General features: G+C 54.4%; 1 protein-coding gene across 1 annotated transcript in view; it reads right to left on the bottom strand.

Annotated features, from left to right (window-relative positions):
- The window catches only part of POLR2A (RNA polymerase II subunit A), a 77,354-nt gene that overhangs the window by 36,702 nt on the left and 17,714 nt on the right, over positions 1-22,938 (bottom strand). Inside the window, exons 6-12 of the mRNA XM_068998669.1 lie at positions 19,639-19,800; positions 16,643-16,863; positions 14,344-14,476; positions 12,107-12,231; positions 6,473-6,683; positions 1,202-1,411; positions 165-333 (exon numbers count right to left, since the gene is read on the bottom strand). Coding sequence (XP_068854770.1) covers positions 165-333; positions 1,202-1,411; positions 6,473-6,683; positions 12,107-12,231; positions 14,344-14,476; positions 16,643-16,863; positions 19,639-19,800 — 1,231 coding nt within the window. The remainder of the gene's footprint in view (positions 1-164; positions 334-1,201; positions 1,412-6,472; positions 6,684-12,106; positions 12,232-14,343; positions 14,477-16,642; positions 16,864-19,638; positions 19,801-22,938) is intronic.

Below are 22,938 nucleotides of genomic sequence, written 5' to 3'. Positions count from 1 at the left end.
CCACCGTGACCTCTTGGTAGCACCCTCTTGACCCTCAAGGTGCCAACCCCACCATGACCCCCTCGAGGTGCCAACCCCACCGTGACCCCCTCAAGGTGCCAACCCCACTGCGACCCCCTCGAGGTGCCAACCCCACCGTGACCCCTTGGTAGGACCCTGCTGACCCTCGATGAGCAGCCAGTTGTTGATGACGGTCTGGATGTTGCTGTAGAAGAGGCGCGTGGTGTCGTGGCCCATCTCCAGGTAGGAGATGTGCACCAAGGAACCGGCCGACGTCCCCAAGGACTTCTTGCACAAGATGCCCATGATGAGCTCCCCGTTCTCCACGATCACCTGGTGGGGTGGGAAGGGGACATTTCCAACCAAGAGGGGTCATCAGGAGGGTCAAGAGATGAGAGAAGTTGAACATTTCCATCCTCCTGGAGCAGCTCAAAAGCACCCTGAGGTCTATGAAGTTCTCCTCAAGTTGAGGAAGGTCCCACCTAAGTCTTCTCAAAGCACCCAAAACACCACCAAAGTCTTCTCAGAGCATTCCAAATCACCCTCAGGTCCCCCCAAAGTCTTCTCAGAGCACCCAAAATACAGTGAAGTCCTTTCAGAGCACCCCAAATCACCCTCAGGTCCCACCAAAGTCCTCTCAGAGCACCCAAAACACCACCAAAGTTCTCTCAAAGCACCCAAAACACCACCAAAGTCTTCTCAGAGCACCCCAAAACACCCTCAGGTCCCACCAAAGCCTCCTCAGACCATTCCAAATCACCCTCAGGTCCCACCAAAGTCTTCTCAGAGCACCCAAAACACCAGCGAAGTCCTCTCAGAGCACCCAAAACACCACCACAGTCTTCTCAGAGCACCCCAAATCACCCTCAGGTCCCACCAAAGTCTTCTCAGAGCACCCAAAATACAACAAAGTCCTTTCAGAGCACCCCAAAACACCCTCAGGTCCCACCAAAGCCTCCTCAGACCATCCCAAATCACCCTCAGGTCCCACCAAAGCCCCCTCAAACCACCTTTACACCCCACCAAACCCCCCTAGACCTCCTCAAATCCCACCAAAACCCCCTCAAACCACCTCTGCACCCCACCAAACCCCCCTAGACCTCCTCAAATCCCACCAAAACCCCCTCAAACCACGTCTGCACCCCACCAAACCCCCCTAGACCTCCTCAAAGCTCCCTCCAGACCCTCGCCAGGCGCTCACCTTGGTGTCCCCGGGGGAGATGTGTTTGTAGGGGCCGCTGTCCTCGTCGTCGGGGTGGGTGCTGTGGGTGCGGATGCAGTTGATGTGGCCCGGGATGATGAGGGAGAAGATTTGCTTCCCTGTCCAGAGGGGTCGCGGCTTCAGGATGGCCGGTTGGGGCACCTTCCCGTCCCACGTGGACAGGAACATCAGCAGGTTCATCACCTCGCCCTGAAGGACACCCCAAAAGCACCCCAGAACTGTCATCAGTCAAGGAGAACCCACAGAAATCCCAAAGTATCCTAAAAATGCCCCAAAATGCCCCAAAATCCCTTCCAGGATGGAGCCTTGGGGCACCTTCCCATCCCACGTGGAAAGGAACATCAGCAGGGGCATCTCCTCGCCTTGAAGGACACCCCAAAACCACCCCAAAACATCCCAAAACCACCTCAAGACACCCCAAAACCACCCCAGAACTGTCATCAGTCGAGGAGAACCCAGAGAGACCCCAAAATGTGCTAAAAATGCCTAAAAATGCCCCAAAATCCCCTTCAGGATGGAGTTTTGGAGCACATTCCCATCCCACGTGGACAGGAACATCAGCAGGTTCATCACCTCGCCCTGAAGGACACCCCAAAAGCACCCCAAAATTGTCATCAATCCAGAAGAACCCATAAAGACCCCAAAATATCCTAAAAATGCCCAAAAACGCCCCAAAATCCCTTCCAGGATGGAGGCTTGGAGCACATTCCCATCCCACGTGGACAGGAACATCAGCAGGGGCATCACCTCACCCTGAAGGACAACCCAAAACCACCCCAAAACACCCCAAAACCACCTCAAGACACCCCAAAACCACCCCAGAAGTGTCATTAGTCGAGAAGAACCCAGAGAGAGCACAAAATATCCTAAAAATGCCCCAAAATGCCCGAAAATCCCCTTCAGGATGGAGGCTTGGAGCACATTCCCATCCCACGTGGAAAGGAACATCAGCAGGGGCATCTCCTCGCCCTGAAGGACACCCCAAAACCACCCCAAAACATCCCAAAACCACCTCAAGACACCCCAAAACCACCCCAGAAGTGTCATCAGTCAAGGAGAACCCATAAATACTCCAAAATATCCTAAAAATGCCCCAAAATGCCCCAAAATCCCTTCCAGGATGGAGGTTTGGAGCACATTCCCATCCCACGTGGACAGGAACATCAGCAGGGGCATCTCCTCGCCTTGAAGGACACCCCAAAACCACCCCAAAACATCCCAAAACCACCTCAAGACACCCCAAAACCACCCCAGAACTGTCATCAGTCGAGGAGAACCCAGAGAGACCCCAAAATGTGCTAAAAATGCCTAAAAATGCCCCAAAATCCCCTTCAGGATGGAGTTTTGGAGCACATTCCCATCCCACGTGGACAGGAACATCAGCAGGTTCATCACCTCGCCCTGAAGGACACCCCAAAAGCACCCCAAAATTGTCATCAATCCAGAAGAACCCATAAAGACCCCAAAATATCCTAAAAATGCCCAAAAACGCCCCAAAATCCCTTCCAGGATGGAGGCTTGGAGCACATTCCCATCCCACGTGGACAGGAACATTAGCAGGGGCATCACCTCACCCTGAAGGACAACCCAAAACCACCCCAAAACACCCCAAAACCACCTCAAGACACCCCAAAACCACCCCAGAAGTGTCATTAGTCGAGGAGAACCCAGAGAGAGCACAAAATATCCTAAAAATGCCCCAAAATGCCCGAAAATCCCCTTCAGGATGGAGGCTTGGAGCACATTCCCATCCCACGTGGACAGGAACATCAGCAGGTTCATCACCTCGCCCTGAAGGACACCCCAAAAGCACCCCAAAATTGTCATCAATCCAGAAGAACCCATAAAGACCCCAAAATATCCTAAAAATGCCCAAAAACGCCCCAAAATCCCCTTCCAGGATGGAGGCTTGGAGCACATTCCCATCCCACGTGGACAGGAACATCAGCAGGGGCATCACCTCACCCTGAAGGACAACCCAAAACCACCCCAAAACACCCCAAAAGCACCTCAAGACACCCCAAAATTGTCATCAGTCGAGGAGAACCCAGAGAGACCCCAAAATGTGCTAAAAATGCCTAAAAATGCCCCAAAATCCCCTTCGGGATGGAGGTTTGGAGCACATTCCCATCCCACGTGGACAGGAACATCAGCAGGGGCATCACCTCGCCTTGAAGGACACCCCAAAACCACCTCAAGACACCCCAAAACCACCCCAGAAGTGTCATCAGTCGAGGAGAACCCAGAGAGAGCACAAAATATCCTAAAAATGCCCCAAAATGCCCCAAAATCCCCTTCAGGATGGAGGCTTGGAGCACATTCCCATCCCACGTGGAAAGGAACATCAGCAGGGGCATCTCCTCGCCCTGAAGGACACCCCAAAAGCACCCCAAAATTGTCATCAATCCAGAAGAACCCATAAAGACCCCAAAATATCCTAAAAATGCCCAAAAACGCCCCAAAATCCCTTCCAGGATGGAGGCTTGGAGCACATTCCCATCCCACGTGGACAGGAACATCAGCAGGGGCATCTCCTCGCCCTGAAGGACACCCCAAAACCACCCCAAAACATCCCAAAACCACCTCAAGACACCCCAAAACCACCCCAGAAGTGTCATCAGTCGAGGAGAACCCAGAGAGACCCCAAAATGTGCTAAAAATGCCCAAAAATGCCCCAAAATCCCCTTCAGGATGGAGTTTTGGAGCACATTCCCATCCCACGTGGACAGGAACATCAGCAGGTTCATCACCTCGCCCTGAAGGACACCCCAAAAGCACCCCAAAATTGTCATCAATCCAGAAGAACCCATAAAGACCCCAAAATATCCTAAAAATGCCCAAAAACGCCCCAAAATCCCCTTCCAGGATGGAGGCTTGGAGCACATTCCCATCCCACGTGGACAGGAACATCAGCAGGGGCATCACCTCACCCTGAAGGACAACCCAAAACCACCCCAAAACACCCCAAAAGCACCTCAAGACACCCCAAAATTGTCATCAGTCGAGGAGAACCCAGAGAGACCCCAAAATGTGCTAAAAATGCCTAAAAATGCCCCAAAATCCCCTTCGGGATGGAGGTTTGGAGCACATTCCCATCCCACGTGGACAGGAACATCAGCAGGGGCATCACCTCACCCTGAAGGACAACCCAAAACCACCCCAAAATTGTCATCAATCCAGAAGAACCCATAAAGACCCCAAAATATCCTAAAAATGCCCAAAAACGCCCCAAAATCCCTTCCAGGATGGAGGTTTGGAGCACATTCCCATCCCATGTGGACAGGAACATCAGCAGGGGCATCACCTCACCCTGAAGGACAACCCAAAACCACCCCAAAACTACCTCAAAACACCACAAAATCCCCCCAAAACCACCTCAAACCAACCCCAAACCACCTCAAATCATCCTAAAAAGCCCCAAAACTACCCCAAAACCTGACCCTCTCCAGGAAGACGTCCCTCTGGGTGAACTTGTGAACACGTTCTGAACTAAACCCCACAAACACCTGCCCTAAACCCCCTCAAATCCCCCCAAAACCACCTCAAACCCCCCTAAATCACCCTAAAAAGCCCCAAAACGACCCCAAAATCCCCAAAACGACCCCAAAAAAACCGACCCTCTCCAGGAAGACGTCCCTCTTGGTGAACTTGTGCACGGCCAGCAGAGTGTCCTGAACTAAACCCCACAAACACCTGCCCTAAACCCCCTCAAATCCCCCCAAAACCACCCTAAATCACCCCAAAACCACCTCAAACCAACCCCAAATCACCTCAAACCAACCCCAAACCACCTCAAATCACCCTATAAAGCCCCCAAACGACCCCAAAATCCCCAAAACGACCCCAAAAACCAACCCTCTCCAGGAAGACATCCCTCTGGGTGAACTTGTGAATGCATCCTGAACTAAACCTCACAAACACCTGCACTAAACCCCCTCAAAGCCCCCTAAAACCACCTCATACCAACCCCAAATCACCCCAAAACCACCCTAAATCACCCCAAACCACCTCAAATCACCTCAAACCAACCCTAAAAGCCCCAAAATTACCCCAAAAAACCCGACCCTCTCCAGGAAGACGTCCCTCTGGGTGAAGATGCACGTGGCCATCAGCACGTCCTGAACTAAGCCCCACAAACACCTGCCCTAAACCCCCTCAAAGCCCCCCAAAACCACCCTAAATCACCTCAAAACCACCCTAAATGACCCCAAAATCCCCCAAACGACCCCAAAAAAACCGACCCTCTCCAGGAAGACGTCCCTCTTGGTGAACTTGCGCACGGCCATCAGCATGTCCTGAACTAAACCCCACAAACACCTGCACTAAACCCCCTCAAAGCTCCCCAAAACCACCCTAAATCACCCCAAAACCACCTCAAACCAACCCCAAATCACCTCAAACCAACCCCAAACCACCTCAAATCACCCTATAAAGCCCCAAAACGACCCCAAAATCCCCAAAACGACCCCAAAACCTGACCCTCTCCAGGAAGACGTCCCTCTGGGTGAACTTGTGAACACGTTCTGAACTAAACCCCACAAACACCTGCACTAAACCCCCTCAAAGCCCCCTAAAACCACCTCATACCAACCCCAAATCACCCCAAAACCACCCTAAATCACCCCAAAACCACCTCAAATCACCTCAAACCAACCCTAAAAGCCCCAAAATTACCCCAAAAAACCCGACCCTCTCCAGGAAGACGTCCCTCTGGGTGAAGATGCACGTGGCCATCAGCACGTCCTGAACTAAACCCCACAAACACCTGCCCTAAACCCCCTCAAAGCCCCCCAAAACCACCCTAAATCACCTCAAAACCACCCTAAATGACCCCAAAATCCCCCAAACGACCCCAAAAAAACCGACCCTCTCCAGGAAGACGTCCCTCTTGGTGAACTTGCGCACGGCCATCAGCATGTCCTGAACTAAACCCCACAAACACCTGCACTAAACCCCCTCAAAGCTCCCCAAAACCACCCTAAATCACCCCAAAACCACCTCAAACCAACCCCAAATCACCTCAAACCAACCCCAAACCACCTCAAATCACCCTATAAAGCCCCAAAACGACCCCAAAATCCCCAAAACGACCCCAAAACCTGACCCTCTCCAGGAAGACGTCCCTCTGGGTGAACTTGTGAACACGTTCTGAACTAAACCCCACAAACACCTGCCCTAAACCCCCTCAAAGCCCCCCAAAACCACCCTAAATGACCCCAAAATCCCCCAAACGACCCCAAAAAAACCGACCCTCTCCAGGAAGACGTCCCTCTTGGTGAACTTGCGCACGGCCGTCAGCGTGTCCTGCACGATGCCCATGACGGGCCGGTTGCTCTGGGGGGTGACGATCATGCGGGGCACCATGGCGAGCTCCTGGATCTCCGCCCGCGTCTCCAGCGACTGCGGCAGGTGCAGGTTCATCTCATCGCCGTCAAAGTCGGCGTTGTAGGGCGTGGTGACGCTGCGGGGACAGCGGGGTCAGCGGGGGCATCGGGGACATTGGGGGCATCGGGGGCATTGGGGTCACTGGGGACGTTGGGGACATCAAGGGTGTTGGGGACATTGGGGACATTGGGGACGTCGGGGACATTGGGGTCACTGGGGACGTTGGGATCATGGGGGACGTTGGGGACATTGGGGTCATTGGGGATGTTGGGGACGTTGGGGATATCGGGGTCAATGGGGTCACTGGAGACGTTGGGGACATCAGGGGTGTTGGGGATGTTGGGGACATTGGGGACATCAGGAATGTTGAGGTCATTGGGGACATTGGGGACACTGGGGACATTGGAGTCATCGGGGACATTGGGGTCATTGGGGACATCGGGGTCATTGGGGACGTCGGGGACATCAGGGTCATTGGGGATGTTGGGATCATGGGGGACACTGGGGACGTCGGGGAAGTTGGGGACATCAGGGATGTGGGATAAGGGACGTCGGGGACATTGGGGTCATCGGGGTCATTGGGGACATCGGGGACGTTAAGGACATCGGGGTCATTGGGGTCATTGGGGATGTGGGACATGGGAACACTGAGGACATCGAGGACATCGGGGACATGAGGACATCAGAGACATCGAGGACACGGGGACATCGGGGATGTGGGATAAGGGACATTGGGGACATTGGGGACATTGGGGACATTGGGGACGTTGGGGGCACTGGGGTCATTGGAGGCATTGGGGACATTGGGGACGTCAGGGTCATCGGGGTCATTGGAGACGCTGGGGTCAATGGGGTCATCGGGGTTATTGGGGACATCAAGGACATCGGGATGTGGGACATCGGGGCCATGGGACAAGGGCAGGTCTGGCAGGTTCATCTCGTTGCCGTCGAAATCGGCGTTGTAGGGCCTGGTGACGCTGCGGGGACAGCGGGGTCAGCGGGGGCATCGGGGACATTGGGGACATCGGGGGCATTAGGGTCACTGGGGACGTTGGGATCATGGGGGACGTTGGGGACATTGGGGTCATTGGGGATGTTGGGGACGTTGGGGACATCGGGGTCACTGGAGACGTTGGGGACATCAGGGGTGTTGGGGATGTTGGGGACATTGGGGACATCAGGAATGTTGAGGTCATTGGGGACATTGGGGACACTGGGGACGTCGGGACGTTGGGGTCATCGGGGATGTTGGGGACATCAGGGACATTGGGGACATCGGGATGTGGGACATCGGGGCCATGGGACAAGGGCAGCTCTGGCAGGTTCATCTCGTCGCCGTCGAAATCGGCGTTGTAGGGCCTGGTGACTCTGCGGGGACAGCGGGGTCAGCGGGGACATCGGGGTCATTGGGGGCATCGGGGACGTTGGGATCACTGGGGACGTTGGGGTCATCGGGGACGTTGGGGACATTGGGGTCATTGGGGTCACTGGGGACATCGGAGTCATCGGGGACGTTGGGGACATCGGGGTCATTGGGGATGTTGGGGACGTTGGGGACATCAGGGTCATTGGGGTCACTGGAGACGTTGGGGACATCAGGGGCGCTGGGGACGTTGGGGACATTGGGGACGTCGGGGACGTTGGGGTCATCGGGGATGTTGGGGACATCAGGGACATTGGGGACATTGGAGTCATCGGGGACATTGGGGTCATTGGGGTCATTGGGGACATCGGGGTCATTGGGGACGTCGGGGACATCAGGGTCATTGGGGTCATTGGGGATGTTGGGATCATGGGGGACACTGGGGACGTCGGGGAAGTTGGGGACATCAGGGACATCAGGGATGTGGGATAAGGGACGTCGGGGACATTGGGGTCATCGGGGTCATTGGGGACATCGGGGACGTTAAGGACATCGGGGTCATTGGGGTCATTGGGGATGTGGGACATGGGAACACTGAGGACATCGAGGACATCGGGGACATGAGGACATCAGAGACATCGAGGACACGGGGACATCGGGGATGTGGGATAAGGGACATTGGGGACATCAGGGTCATTGGGGACGTTGGGGTCACTGGGGTCATTGGAGGCGTTGGGGACATTGGGGACGTCAGGGTCATCGGGGTCATTGGAGACGCTGGGGTCAATGGGGTCATCGGGGTTATTGGGGACATCAAGGACATCGGGATGTGGGACATTGGGGCCATGGGACAAGGGCAGGTCTGGCAGGTTCATCTCATCGCCGTCGAAATCGGCGTTGTAGGGCCTGGTGACGCTGCGGGGACAGCGGGGTCAGAGGGGGCATCGGGGACATCGGGGTCACTGGCGACGTTGGGGACATCAGGGGTGTTGGGGACATTGGGGACGTCGGGGACATTGGGGTCACTGGGGACGTTGGGATCATGGGGGAGGTTGGGGATATCGGGGTCATTGGGGTCACTGGAGACGTTGGGGACATCAGGGGTGTTGGGGATGTTGGGGACATTGGGGACATCAGGAATGTTGAGGTCATTGGGGACATTGGGGACACTGGGGACATCGGGACGTTGGGGTCATCGGGGATGTTGGGGACATCAGGGACATTGGGGACATCGGGATGTGGGACATCGGGGCCATGGGACAAGGGCAGCTCTGGCAGGTTCATCTCATCGCCGTCGAAATCGGCTTTGTAGGGCCTGGTGATGCTGCAGGGACAGCGGGGTCAGCAGGGGCATCGGGGTCATTGGGGTCACTGGGGACGCTGGGATCATGGGGGACATTGGGGACATTGGGGACATTGGGGATGTTGGGGACGTTGGGGACATCGGGGTCATTGGGGTCACTGCGACATTGGGGTCACTGGGGTCACTGGGACATTGGGGATGTGGGACATTGGGGTCACTGGGGCCATTGGGACATGGGGACATTGGGGTCACAGGGACATTGGGGACATGGGGACACGGGGACATTGGGGTCACTGGGACATCGGGGTCACTGGGGTCACTGGGGTCATTGGGGTCACTGGGACATCGGGGACATGGGGGTCACTGGAACATTGGGGTCACTGGAACACTGGGGTCACTGGGACATCGGGGACATGGGGGTCACTGGAACATTGGGGTCACAGGGACATTGGGGACATGGGGACACGGGGACATTGGGGTCACTGGGACATCGGGGTCACTGGGGTCACTGGGGTCACTGGGGTCACTGGGACATTGGGGTCACTGGGACATTGGGGTCACTGGGGTCACTGGGGTCACTGGGACATTGGGGTCACTGGGACATTGGGGTCACTGGGGTCACGGGTCACTGGGACATTGGGGTCACTGGGACATTGGGGTCACTGCAGGGACTCGGGGCAGGGACCCCCGGCAGGCTCAGGCCAGGTTCATCTCATCCCAGTCCAAGTCCAGTTTTGGGGTAATTTGGGGGTTTTAGGGTGGTTTTTGGGGTGTTTTACCTCAGGTTCAGACGGAAGATGAACCAGGGCAGGATTTGGGGTAATTTTGGGGATTTTTAGGGTGGTTTTTGGGGTGTTTTACCTCAGATCCAGACGGAACATGGCCCAGAGCAGGATTTGGGATGATTTTGGGGTAATTTGAGGGTTTTTAGGGTGGTTTTTGGGGTGTTTTACCTCAGGTTCAGACAAAACATGGCCCAGGGCAGGATTTGGGATGATTTTGGGGGTTTTTAGGGTGGGTTTTGGGGTGTTTTACCTCAGATTTAAACAGAAGATGAACCAGGGCAGGATTTGGGATGATTTTGGGGTAATTTGAGGGTTTTTAGGGTGGTTTTGGGGGTGTTTTACCTCAGGTCCAGACAAAACATGGCCCAGAGCAGGATTTGGGATGATTTTGGGGTAATTTGAGGGTTTTTAGGGTGGTTTTTGGGGTGTTTTACCTCAGGTCCAGACAAAACATGGCCCAGGGCAGGATTTGGGATAATTTTGGGGATTTTTAGGGTGGTTTTTGGGGTGTTTTACCTCAGGTTCAGACGGAACATGGCCCAGAGCAGGATTTGGGATGATTTTGGGGTAATTTGAGGGTTTTTAGGGTGGTTTTTGGGGTGTTTTACCTCAGATTTAAACAGAAGACGAACCAGGGCAGGATTTGGGGTGATTTTAGGGGTTTTTAGGGTGGTTTTTGGGGTGTTTTACCTCAGGTTCAGACGGAAGATAGACCAGGGCAGGATTTGGGGTAATTTGGGGATTTTTAGGGTGGTTTTTGGGGTGTTTTACCTCAGGTTCAGATGGAACATGGCCCAGAGCAGGATTTGGGATAATTCTGGGGTATTTTCGGGATATTTTCGGGGTGTTTTACCTCAGACTTAAACAGAATATGAACCAGGGCAGGATTTGGGGTGATTTTGAGGTAATTTGGGGTTTTTTAGGGTGGTTTTTGGGGTATTTTACCTCAGGTTCAGACAAAACATGGCCCAGAGCAGGATTTGGGATGATTTTGGGGTAATTTGAGGGTTTTTAGGGTGGTTTTTGGGGTGTTTTACCTCAGGTTCAGACGGAACATGGCCCAGAGCAGGATTTGGGGTGGTTTTGGGGTAATTTTAGGGTTTTTAGGGTGGTTTTTGGGGTGTTTTACCTCAGGTTCACACAGAACATGGCCCAGGGCAGGATTTGGGGTGGTTTTGGGATATTTTCGGGGTGTTTTACCTCAGATTTAAACAGAAGATGAACCAGGGCAGGATTTGGGGTAACTTTAGGGGGTTTTAGGGTGTTTTTTGGGGTGTTTTACCTCAGGTTCAGACAAAACATGGCCCAGAGCAGGATGTGGGATGATTTTGGGGTAATTTGAGGGTTTTTAGGGTGGTTTTTGGGGTGTTTTACCTCAGATTTAAACAGAAGACGAACCAGGGCAGGATTTGGGGTGATTTTAGGGGTTTTTAGGGTGGTTTTTGGGGTGTTTTACCTCAGGTTCAGACAGAACATGGCCCAGAGCAGGATTTGGGATAATTTGGGGTTTTTTTAGGGTGGTTTTTGGGGTGTTTTACCTCAGGTTCAGACGGAAGGTGGACCAGGGCAGGATTTGGGGTAGTTTTAGGATATTTTTGGGATATTTTAGCTCAAATTTAAACAGAAGATGAACCAGGGCAGGATTTGGGATGATTTTGGGGTAATTTGGGGGTTTTTAGGGTGGTTTTTGGGGTGTTTTACCTCAGATTTAAACAGAAGACGAACCAGGGCAGGATTTGGGGTGATTTTAGGGGTTTTAGGGTGGTTTTTGGGGTGTTTTACCTCAGGTTCAGACGGAAAGTGGACCAGGGCAGGATTTGGGATGATTTTGGGGGTTTTTAGGGTTGTTTTTGGGGTGTTTTACCTCAGGTTCAGACAAAACATGGCCCAGGGCAGGATTTGAGGTGATTTTGAGGTAATTTGGGTTTTTTTAGGGTGGTTTTTGGGGTGTTTTACCTCAGGTTCAGACGGAAGACGAACCAGGGCAGGATTTGGGATGATTTTGGGGTAATTTGGGGGTTTTTAGGGTGGTTTTTGGGGTGTTTTACCTCAGGTTCAGACGGAAGGTGGACCAGGGCAGGATCCTGACCCTGTGGCCCATCATGGACATCTTGTGTAGGGTCGGCTGCCGGTTGAAGATGACGATGTCCCCGTCGCACATGTGACGCTCCACCTGGCCCCAAAACACCCCCCCAAGAGTCAGGGGGACACCCCAAAAACGAGAAACCCCCCAAAAACGAGGGACACCCCAAAAAATGAAGAGATTTCCTCAAAAAATGGGGGGGGAAAGGGGGAAAAAACGAGGTTTTGGGGACCCAAAAATGAGGGTTTGGGGCCCCCTGGGGCCCTAAAATTGGGGGTAGAGGCCCAAATTGCAGAGGTTGGAAGCCAAAATTCGGGATTGAAGGCCAAATATAGAATTGGGAACGCCAAAATCAGGGATTGACCCCAAATCCAGGGCTCTGAACCCCAAAATCAGGGATTGAACCCCAAATCCAGAGCTCTGAATCCCAAAATCAGGGTTTGAACCCCAAAATCAGGGATTGAACCCCAAATCCAGAGCTCTGAACCCCAAATCAGGGATTGAACCCCAAAATCAACGATTAAACCCCAAATCCAGAGCTATGAACCCCAAAATCAGGGATTAAACCCCAAATCCAGAGCTATGAACCCCAAAATCAGGGATTGAACCCAAATCCAGAGCTCTAAACCCCAAAATCAGGGTTTGAACCCAAATCCAGAGCTCTAAACCCCAAAATCAGGGCTTTGAACCCCAAAATTAGGGATTGAACCCCAAATCCAGAGCTCTGAACCCCAAATTAGGGATTGAACCCCAAAATCAACGATTAAACCCCAAATCCAGAGCTCTGAACCCCAAAATCAGGGATTGAACCCCAAATCCAGAGCTCTGAACCCCAAAATCGAAGACTAAACCCCAAATCCAGAGCTCTGAACCCCAAATCCAGAGCTCTGAACCCCAAAATCAAAGACTAAACCCCAAATCCAGAGCTCTGAACCCCAAATCCAGAGCTCTGAACCCCAAAATCAGGGATTGAACCCCAAATCCAGAGCTCTGAACCCCAAAACCAACACTCCACCCCACAGTTTTGGGGTCCTCTGCTGGTTTTTGGCATCCCTGAGTTTTTGGGGTCCCTCCCCTGGGGTTTTTGGGGTCCTCCCCTGACTTTGGGGTTTTTTGGGGTGCTGACTTTTGGGGGTTTTTTGGGGTCCTCCCCTGATTTTTGGGGGGTTTTTGACATGCTGACTTTTGGGGTTTTTTGGGGTGCTGACTTTTGGGGTTTTTTGGGGTCCTCCCCTGACTTTTGGGGTTTTTTGGGGTGCTGACTTTTGGGGTTTTTTGGGCTCCTCTCCTGACTTCTGGGGGTTTTTTGGGGTGCTGACTTTTAGGGTTTTTTGGGGTCCTCCCCTGACATTTGGGAAGTTTTTTGGGGTGCTGACTTTGGGGGTTTTTTGAGGTGCTGACTTTTGGGGTTTTTTGGGGTCCTCCCCTGATTTTTGGGGTGCTGACTTTTGGGGGTTTTTAGGGGTGCTGACTTTTGGGGGTTTTTAGGGGTCCTCCCCTGACTTTTGGGGGTTTTTTGGGGTGCAGACTTTTGGGGGTTTTTTGGGCTCCTCCCCTGATTTTTTGGTTTTTTTTTTTTTTTGGGGTGCTGACTTTTGGGGGTTTTTTGGGCTCCTCCCCTGACTTTTGGGGGGTTTTTTGGGGTGCTGACTTTTAGGGTTTTTTGGGGTCCTCCCCTGACATTTGGGAAGTTTTTTGGGGTGCTGACTTTTGGGGGTTTTTTGGGGTGCTGACTTTTGGGGTTTTTTGGGGTCCTCCCCTGATTTTTTGGGGTTTTTTTTTTTGGGGTGCTGGCTTTTGGGGGTTTTTTGGGGTCCTCCCCTGACATTTGGGGTTTTTTGGGGTGCTGACTTTTAGGGTTTTTTGGGGTCCTCCCCTGACATTTGGGAAGTTTTTTGGGGTGCCGACTTTTGGGGTTTTTTGGGCTCCTCCCCTGATTTTTTGGGTTTTTTTTTTTGGGGGTGCTGGCTTTTGGGGGTTTTTTGGGGTGCTGACTTTTGGGGTTTTTTTTGGGCTCCTCCCCTGACTTCTGGGGGTTTTTTGGGGTGCTGACTTTTGGGGGTTTTTTTGGGCTTTTGGGGGTTTTTTGGGGTGCTGATTTTGGGGGTTTTTTTGGGCTTTTGGGGTTTTTTTGGGGTGCTGACTTTTGGGGTTTTTTTTGGGCTCCTCCCCTGACTTCTGGGGGTTTTTTGGGGTGCTGACCTTGTAGCCGATCTGCAGGTGGAGGTCGCTGGGTTTGGGGTGGAAGCGGAGGTCGATCCTGTCCCCGTTGTCCCTGATGATGTATTTGGCCCCCGGGTATTGGCTGTTCCCCCTGCGCACCAACTCCTGCAGCCTGTGGGGTTTTTGGGGGAAATTGAGGGGATTTTGGGAACCTAAGGTTCACCCCATAATCCACCAGAGTCACCCTGAGAAGGATTTGTGGGGGTTTCCAAGGGGTTTGGGATGGTTTTGGGTTCTTGGGATCAGCCCCAAAACGACGCTGATGTCGTCGGGGGGAGGATTTTGGGGGTTCTTTAAAACGGCCCCAGATTGCTCCAATCTCCCCAAAATCACCCCAAATCCCACTAGAGGGTCCTAAAGGTTCTCAAATCAACCCCAAACTGCCTCAAATCTGCCCTAAAATCACCCAAATGTCCCCCAAAAGCTCCGGAACGACCCCAAAGATTCTTTAAATCTCACTAAATTCACCCAGATCTGCCCCAGTCCTGAAATTCATCCCAAATTCACCCAGATCTGCCCCAAAGTCCCCGAATTTCCCCCAAATCCTGCCCTAATCTCCTCAAATTTCCCCCAAATCTCCCCCAGTCCTTAAATTCATCCCAAATTCACCCAGATCTGCCCCAAAGTCCCCGAATTTCCCCCAAATCTGGCCCAAATCTCTTCAAATTTCCCCCAAATCTGGCCCAAATCTCCTCAAATTTCCCCCAAATCTCCCCCAGTCCTTAAATTCATCCCAAATTCACCCAGATCTCCCCAAAGTCCCCGAATTTCCCCCAAATCTGGCCCAAATCTCCTCAAATTTCCCCCAAATCTCCCCCAGTCCTGAAATTCATCCCAAATTCACCCAGATCTGCCCCAAAGTCCCCGAATTTCCCCCAAATCTGGCCCAAATCTCTTCAAATTTCCCCCAAATCTGGCCCAAATCTCCTCAAATTTCCCCCAAATCTCCCCCAGTCCTTAAATTCATCCCAAATTCACCCAGATCTGCCCCAAAGTCCCCGAATTTCCCCCAAATCTGGCCCTAATCTCCTCAAATTTCCCCCAAATCTCCCCCAGTCCTGAAATTCATCCCAAATTCACCCAGATCTGCCCCAAAGTCCCCGAATTTCCCCCAAATCTGGCCCAAATCTCCTCAAATTTCCCCCAAATCTCCCCCAGATCTGCCCCAAACCCCACCAAAGCTCCCCCAGACCCCTCAGATCAGCTCCAAACACCCCCTAAATCCCCCCCAAATTCCCTCCAAACCCCCCCAGGTCGCCCCAATCGATGTTGAAAGGGGTGAAGATCTCACCAAAGGTCGCGTTGGGGGTGATGGGGCAGGAAACGCTCTCCCAAAACCCCATAAATCACCCCAAAATCCCATAAATCCACCCCAAACTCCCATAAAACCACCCAAAAACCCCATAAATCCATCCTAAAACCCCATAAACCCAACCCAAATATGCCATAAAACCACCCAAAAACCCCATAAATCCATCCTAAAACCCCATAAATCCAACCTAAAACCCCATAAATCCAACCCAATTATGCCATAAATCCACCCAAAAACCCCATAAATCCATCCTAAAATCCCATAAATCCATCCCAAACCCCCATAAAACCACCCAAAAACCCCATAAATCCATCCTAAAACCCCATAAACCCAACCCAAATATGCCATAAAACAACCCAAAAACCCCATAAATCCATCCTAAAACCCCATAAATCCAACCTAAAACCCCATAAATCCAACCCAATTATGCCATAAATCCACCCAAAAACCCCATAAATCCATCCTAAAACCCCATAAATCCATCCCAAAACCCCAAAAATCCATCCCAAAACCCCATAAATCCATCCCAAACCCCCCTAAATCCATCCCAAACCCCCCCAAAACCCCACCTGTCGATGCTGAAGGGGATGACGATCTCAGCAAAGGTCACATGGAGAAGGGAACGCTCTCCCAAACCCCCACAAATCACCCAAACCACCCCATAAATCCACCCCAAAACCCCATAAATCCACCCCAAACCCCCATAAATCCTTCCCAAAACCCCATAAATCCTTCCCAAAACCCCATAAACCCATCCTAAACCCCCATAAATCCCCTACAAACCCCCCCAAAACCCCACCTGTCGATGTTGAAGGGGGTGACGATCTCAGCCAAGGTCACATGGAGAAGGCAACGCTCTCCCAAACCCCCATAAATCACCCGAACCACCCCATAAACCCACCCCAAAACCCCATAAACCCATCCTAAACCCCCACAAATCCCCTACAAACCCCCCCAAAACCCCACCTGTCGATGTTGAAGGGGGTGACGATCTCGGCGAAGGTCATGTTGGCCGCGATGGAGCGGGGGACGCCCACCTGGTCGATGGCCAGGTTGGGGTCGGGGGTGATGACGGTGCGAGCCGAGAAATCCACGCGCTTGCCCATGAGGTTGCCCCGAACCCGACCCTCTTTGCCCTTCAGCCGCTGCTTCAGGGACTTCAGGGGACGCCCCGATTTCTGCATGGCCTGGGGGGAGCAGAAATTTGGGGGGGAAGGAGGGGTTGGAAACCCTAAAAACGTTCCCGGGGTTTGGGGGCGGGACGCGTTCGGATCCCACACCGGGAACGGCCTCGAACGCTGTCGGGAATTTGGGGGGGGGGGGGTTCGGGGCACACAAAAGCGCTTGGAGATCCCTCGGTGAGCCCCAAAACTTCTCTGGGATCCCCCCCTAAATGTCTCTGACACCTGGTTGTGACCCCAAAACCCCTCTGAGAGCCCTCTGTGAGCCCCAAAACTCCTCTGAGACCCCCCCAAAACCCCTCTGTCACCCCCAAAACCCCTCCGAGACACCTCTGTGACCCCCAAAACCCCTCTGTGAGCCCTCTGTGAGCCCCAAAACACCTCTGAGACCCCTCTATGATCCCCAAAAACCCCTCTGAGACCCCCCAAAACCCCTCTGAGACCCCTCAACCCCCTCTGAGACCCCCAAAACCCCCTCTGAGACCCCTCAACCCCCTCTGAGACCCCCAAAACCCCGCTGAGACCCCTCTACGACCCCCAAACCCCCTCTGAGACCCCCAAAACCCCTCTGAGACCCCTCTACGACCCCCAAACCCCCTCTGAGACCCCTCTATGACCCCCAAAAACCTCTCTGAGATGCCTCTGTGACCCCCCAAACCCCTCTGAGACCCCCCAAAACCCCTCTGAGATCCCCAAAACCCCCTCTGTGACCCCTCTATGACCCCCAAACCCCCTCTGAGACCCCTCTGAGACCCCCCAAAACCCCTCTGTCACCCCCAAACCCCCTCTGAGACCCCTCTGTCACCCCCAAACCCCCTCTGAGACCCCCAAAAACCCCTCTGAGACCCCTCTGTCACCCCCAAACCCCCACTGAGATCCCCCCAAAACCCCTCTGAGACCCCCAAACCCCCTCTGAGACCCCCCAAACCCCCTCTGAGACCCCCAAAAACCCCTCTGAGACCCCTCTGTCACCCCCAAACCCCCTCTGAGACCCCCAACACCCCTCTGTGACTCCTCTACGACCCCCTCTGTGACCCCTCTGAGACCCCTCTATGACCCCCAAAAACCCCTCTGTCACCCCCAAAACCCCTCTGAGACCGCTCTGTCACCCCCAAACCCCCTCTGAGACCCCCCAAACACCCTCTGAGACCCCCAAAAACCCCTCTGAGACCCCTCTGTCACCCCCAAACCCCCACTGAGACCCCCCCAAAACCCCGCTGTCACCCCCAAACCCCCTCTGAGACCCCCCAAACCCCCTCTAGAACCCCCAAAAACCCCTCTGAGACCCCTCTGTCACCCCCAAACCCCCTCTGAGACCCCCAACACCCCTCTGTGACTCCTCTACGACCCCCAAAACCCCTCTGAGACCCCTCTACGACCCCCAAACCCCCTCTGTGACCCCTCTGAGACCCCCAAAACCCCTCTGAGACCCCTCTATGACCCCCAAAAACCCCTCTGTCACCCCCAAAACCCCTCTGAGACCCCTCTGTCACCCCCAAACCCCCTCTGAGACCCCCCAAACCCCCTCTGTCACCCCCAAACCCCCTCTGAGACCCCCCAAACCCCCTCTGAGACCCTCCCAAAACCCCTCTGTCACCCCCAAACCCCCTCTGAGACCCCCCAAACCCCCTCTGAGACCCCTCTGTCACCCCCAAACCCCCTCTACGACCCCCCCAAACCCCCTCTACGACCCCCAAACCCCCTCTGTGACCCCTCTGAGACCCCCAAAACCCCTCTGAGACCCCTCTGTCACCCCCAAACCCCCACTGAGACCCCCCCAAAACCCCTCTGTCACCCCCAAACCCCCTCTGAGACCCCCCCAAACCCCCTCTGAGACCCCCCAAACCCCCTCTGAGACCCCTCTGTCACCCCCAAACCCCCTCTGAGACCCCCCCAAAACCCCTCTACGACCCCCAAACCCCCTCTGAGACCCCCCAAACCCCCTCTGTCACCCCCAAAAACCCCTCTGAGACCCCTCTGTCACCCCCAAACCCCCTCTGAGACCCCCCCAAAACCCCTCTACGACCCCCAAACCCCCTCTGTGACCCCTCTGAGACCCCCAAAACCCCTCTGAGACCCCTCTGTCACCCCCAAACCCCCACTGAGACCCCCCCAAAACCCCTCTGTCACCCCCAAACCCCCTCTGAGACCCCCCCAAACCCCCTCTGAGACCCCCAAAAACCCCTCTGAGACCCCTCTGTCACCCCCAAACCCCCTCTACGACCCCCCCAAACCCCCTCTACGACCCCCAAACCCCCTCTGTGACCCCTCTGAGACCCCCAAACCCCCTCTGAGACCCCTCTGTCACCCCCAAACCCCCTCTGAGACCCCCCCAAAACCCCTCTGTCACCCCCAAACCCCCTCTGAGACCCCCCAAACCCCCTCTGAGACCCCCCCAAAACCCCTCTGTCACCCCCAAACCCCCTCTGAGACCCCCCAAACCCCCTCTGAGACCCTCCCAAAACCCCTCTGTCACCCCCAAACCCCCTCTGAGACCCCCAAAAACCCCTCTGAGACCCCTCTGTCACCCCCAAACCCCCTCTGTGACCCCCCCAAACCCCCTCTGAGACCCCCAAACCCCCTCTGAGACCCTCCCAAAACCCCTCTGTCACCCCCAAACCCCCTCTGAGACCCCCCAAACCCCCTCTGAGACCCCTCTGTCACCCCCAAACCCCCTCTGAGACCCCCCCAAACCCCCTCTGAGACCCCCAAAAACCCCTCTGAGACCCCTCTGTCACCCCCAAACCCCCTCTGAGACCCCCCCAAACTTCACGGGGGTACCCTGGGCAAGCCGGGCAACTCGTTGTCCACCATGGTGGCCACGTGGAACTGCAGCAGTTTGACGTCCTCGGCGATGACGTGCGCGGCCGCCCCGTTCTGCTCGTTACGCCGCAGCTGATTGTTGATCTTAACGATGTCGGCCAGCTTGTGAGTGAGGTCGTCCTAAAAAGAGCACCCCAAAAAACCGTGGGGTGACCCCAAAGGGGTGGTTTGGGTGGAGGAGGGGGAGAGAGGGGGGGGGAAGCGTTCTGGGAAAAAGGGGGAGAGGGGGAAAAAGGGGGGGGGAAAGGAATGGGGAGATCTTAAAAGGGGTTTGGGGTGATGGGAAAGGGGAGATCCTAAAAGGGGTTTGGGGTGATGGGAAAGGGGACCCTAAAAGGGGTTTGGGGTGATGGGAAAGGGGAGACCCCAAAAGGGGTTTGGGGTGATGGGAAAGGGGGAGACCCCAAAAGGGGTTTGGGGTGAAGGTAAAAGGGGAGACCCTAAAAGGGGTTTGGGGTGACTGAAAAGGGGAGCCTAAAAGGGGTCTGGGGTGATGGGAAAAGGGACCCTGAAAGGGGTTTCGGGTGATGGAAAAGGGGACCCCAAAAGGGGTTTGAGGTGATGGGAAAAGGGGATTGGGGAGTGCAAGAAGTGGGAGACCCTAAAGGGGTTTGGGGTGATGGGAAAGGGGAGCCTAAAAGGGGTTTGGGGTGATGGGAAAGGGGATCCCAAAAGGGGTTTGGGGTGATGGGAAAAGGGGAGACCCTAAAAGGGGTTTGGGGTGATGGGAAAAGGACCCCAAAAGGGGTTTGGGGTGAAGGTAAAAGGGGAGACCCTAAAAGGGGTTTGGGGTGATGGGAAAGGACCCCAAAAGGGGTTTGGGGTGAAGGTAAAGGGACCCTAAAAGGGGTTTGGGGTGATGGGAAAAGGGGATTGGGGAGTGCAGGAAGGGGGAAGATCCTAAAAGGGGTTTGGGGTGATGGAAAAGGGGACCCTAAAAGGGGTTTGGGGTGATGGGAAAAGGGGAGCCTAAAAGGGGTTTGGGGTGATGGGAAAAGGGGATTGGGGAGTGCAAGAAGTGGGAGACCCTAAAGGGGTTTGGGGTGATGGAAAAGGGACCCCAAAAGGGGTTTGGGGTGGTGGAAAAGGGGAGCCCAAAAGGGGTTTGGGGTGATGGGAAAGGGGAGATCCTAAAAGGGGTTTGGGGTGATGGGAAAAGGGGAGCCTAAAAGGGGTTTGGGGTGATGGGAAAGGGGAGCCTAAAAGGGGTTTGGGGTGATGGGAAAGGGGACTGGGGAGTGCAGGAAGGGGGGAGATCCTAAAAGGGGTTTGGGGTGATGGGAAAAGGGGAGCCTAAAAGGGGTTTGGGGTGATAGAAAAGGGGACCCTAAAAGGGGTTTGGGGTGATGGGAAAAGGGGACCCCAAAAGGGGTTTGGGGTGATGGGAAAAGGGGATTGGGGAGTGCAAGAAGTGGGAGACCCTAAAGGGGTTTGGGGTGATGGAAAAGGGGGCCTAAAAGGGGTTTGGGGTGATGGGAAAGGGGAGACCCTAAAAGGGGTTTGGGGTGATGGGTAAAGGACCCCAAAAGGGGTTTGGGGTGAAGGTAAAGGGACCCTAAAAGGGGTTTGGGGTGATGGGTAAAGGACCCCAAAAGGGGTTTGGGGTGAAGGTAAAGGGACCCTAAAAGGGGTTTGGGGTGATGGGAAAGGGGGAGCCTAAAAGGGGTTTGGGGTGATGGGAAAGGGGGAGCCTAAAAGGGGTTTGGGGTGATGGGAAAAGGGGACTGGGGAGTGCAGGAAGGGGGGAGATCCTAAAAGGGGTTTGGGGTGATGGGAAAAGGGACCCTAAAAGGGGTTTGGGGTGATGGGAAAAGGGACCCTAAAAGGGGTTTGGGGTGATGGGAAAAGGGGATTGGGGAGTGCAAGAAGTGGGAGACCCTAAATGGGTTTGGGGTGATGGGAAAGGGGAGCCTAAAAGGGGTTTGGGGTGATGGGAAAGGGGAGATCCTAAAAGGGGTTTGGGGTGATGGGAAAGGGGGAGCCTAAAAGGGGTTTGGGGTGATGGGAAAAGAACCCCAAAAGGGGTTTGGGGTGATGGGAAAAGGGGACTGGGGAGTGCAGGAAGGGGGGAGATCCTAAAAGGGGTTTGGGGTGATGGGAAAAGGGGAGCCTAAAAGGGGTTTGGGGTGATGGGAAAAGGGGATTGGGGAGTGCAAGGAGAGGGGAGACCCTAAAAGGGGTTTGGGGTGATGGAAAAGGGGAGCCTAAAAGGGGTTTGGGGTGATGGGAAAAGGGACCCCAAAAGGGGTTTGGGGTGATGGGAAAAGGGGACCCTAAAAGGGGTTTGGGGTGATGGGAAAAGGGGAGCCTAAAAGGGGTTTGGGGTGATGGGAAAAGGGGATTGGGGAGTGCAAGGAGAGGGGAGACCCTAAAAGGGGTTTGGGGTGATGGAAAAGGGGAGCCTAAAAGGGATATGGGGTGAGGGGAAAAGGGGATTGGGGAGTGCAAGAATTGGGAGACCCCAAAAGGGGTTTGGGGTGATGGGAAAGGGGAGCCTAAAAGGGGTTTGGGGTGATGGGAAAAGGGACCCCAAAAGGGGTTTGGGGTGATGGGAAAGGGGAGCCTAAAAGGGGTTTGGGGTGATGGGAAAGGAGACCCCAAAAGGGGTTTGGGGTGATGGAAAAGGGGACCCTAAAAGGGGTTTGGGGTGATGGGAAAAGGGACCCTAAAAGGGGTTTGGGGTGATGGGAAAGGGGAGCCTAAAAGGGGTTTGGGGTGATGGAAAAGGGACCCTAAAAGGGGTTTGGGGTGATGGGAAAGGGGACCCCAAAAGGGGTTTGGGGTGATGGGAAAAGGGGATTGGGGAGTGCAAGAAGTGGGAGACCCTAAAGGGGTTTGGGGTGATGGAAAAGGGACCCCAAAAGGGGTTTGGGGTGATGGAAAAGGGGAGCCCAAAAGGGGTTTGGGGTGATGGGAAAAGGGGCTTGGGGAGTGCAGGAAGGAGGAAGATCCTAAAAGGGGTTTGGGGTGATGGAAAAGGGGATTGGGGAGTGCAGGAAGAGGGGAGACCCTAAAAGGGGTTTGGGGTGATGGGAAAGGGGACCCTAAAAGGGGTTTGGGGTGATGGGAAAAGGGGATTGGGGAGCACAGGAAGGGGGGAGACCCCAAAAGGCTGAAGGGTCTCCAGAGACCCCGTGGGAAAGGGGAAAATTGTCCTCGGGTGTGGGACGAGCGCTGAGGGATCGGGGGGGGTACGTGGAGAGTATGAGGGTCCAGAGACCCCAAAACTGCCCAAAATCAGCCCAAAACCTCGCCAGA

Source organism: Aphelocoma coerulescens, unplaced genomic scaffold (assembly GCF_041296385.1).
Source record: "Aphelocoma coerulescens isolate FSJ_1873_10779 unplaced genomic scaffold, UR_Acoe_1.0 HiC_scaffold_143, whole genome shotgun sequence".
NCBI lineage: Eukaryota > Metazoa > Chordata > Aves > Passeriformes > Corvidae > Aphelocoma > Aphelocoma coerulescens.
The sequence above is the reverse complement of the archived record's forward strand: the minus strand, read 5'-3'. Positions and strand labels throughout refer to the sequence as shown.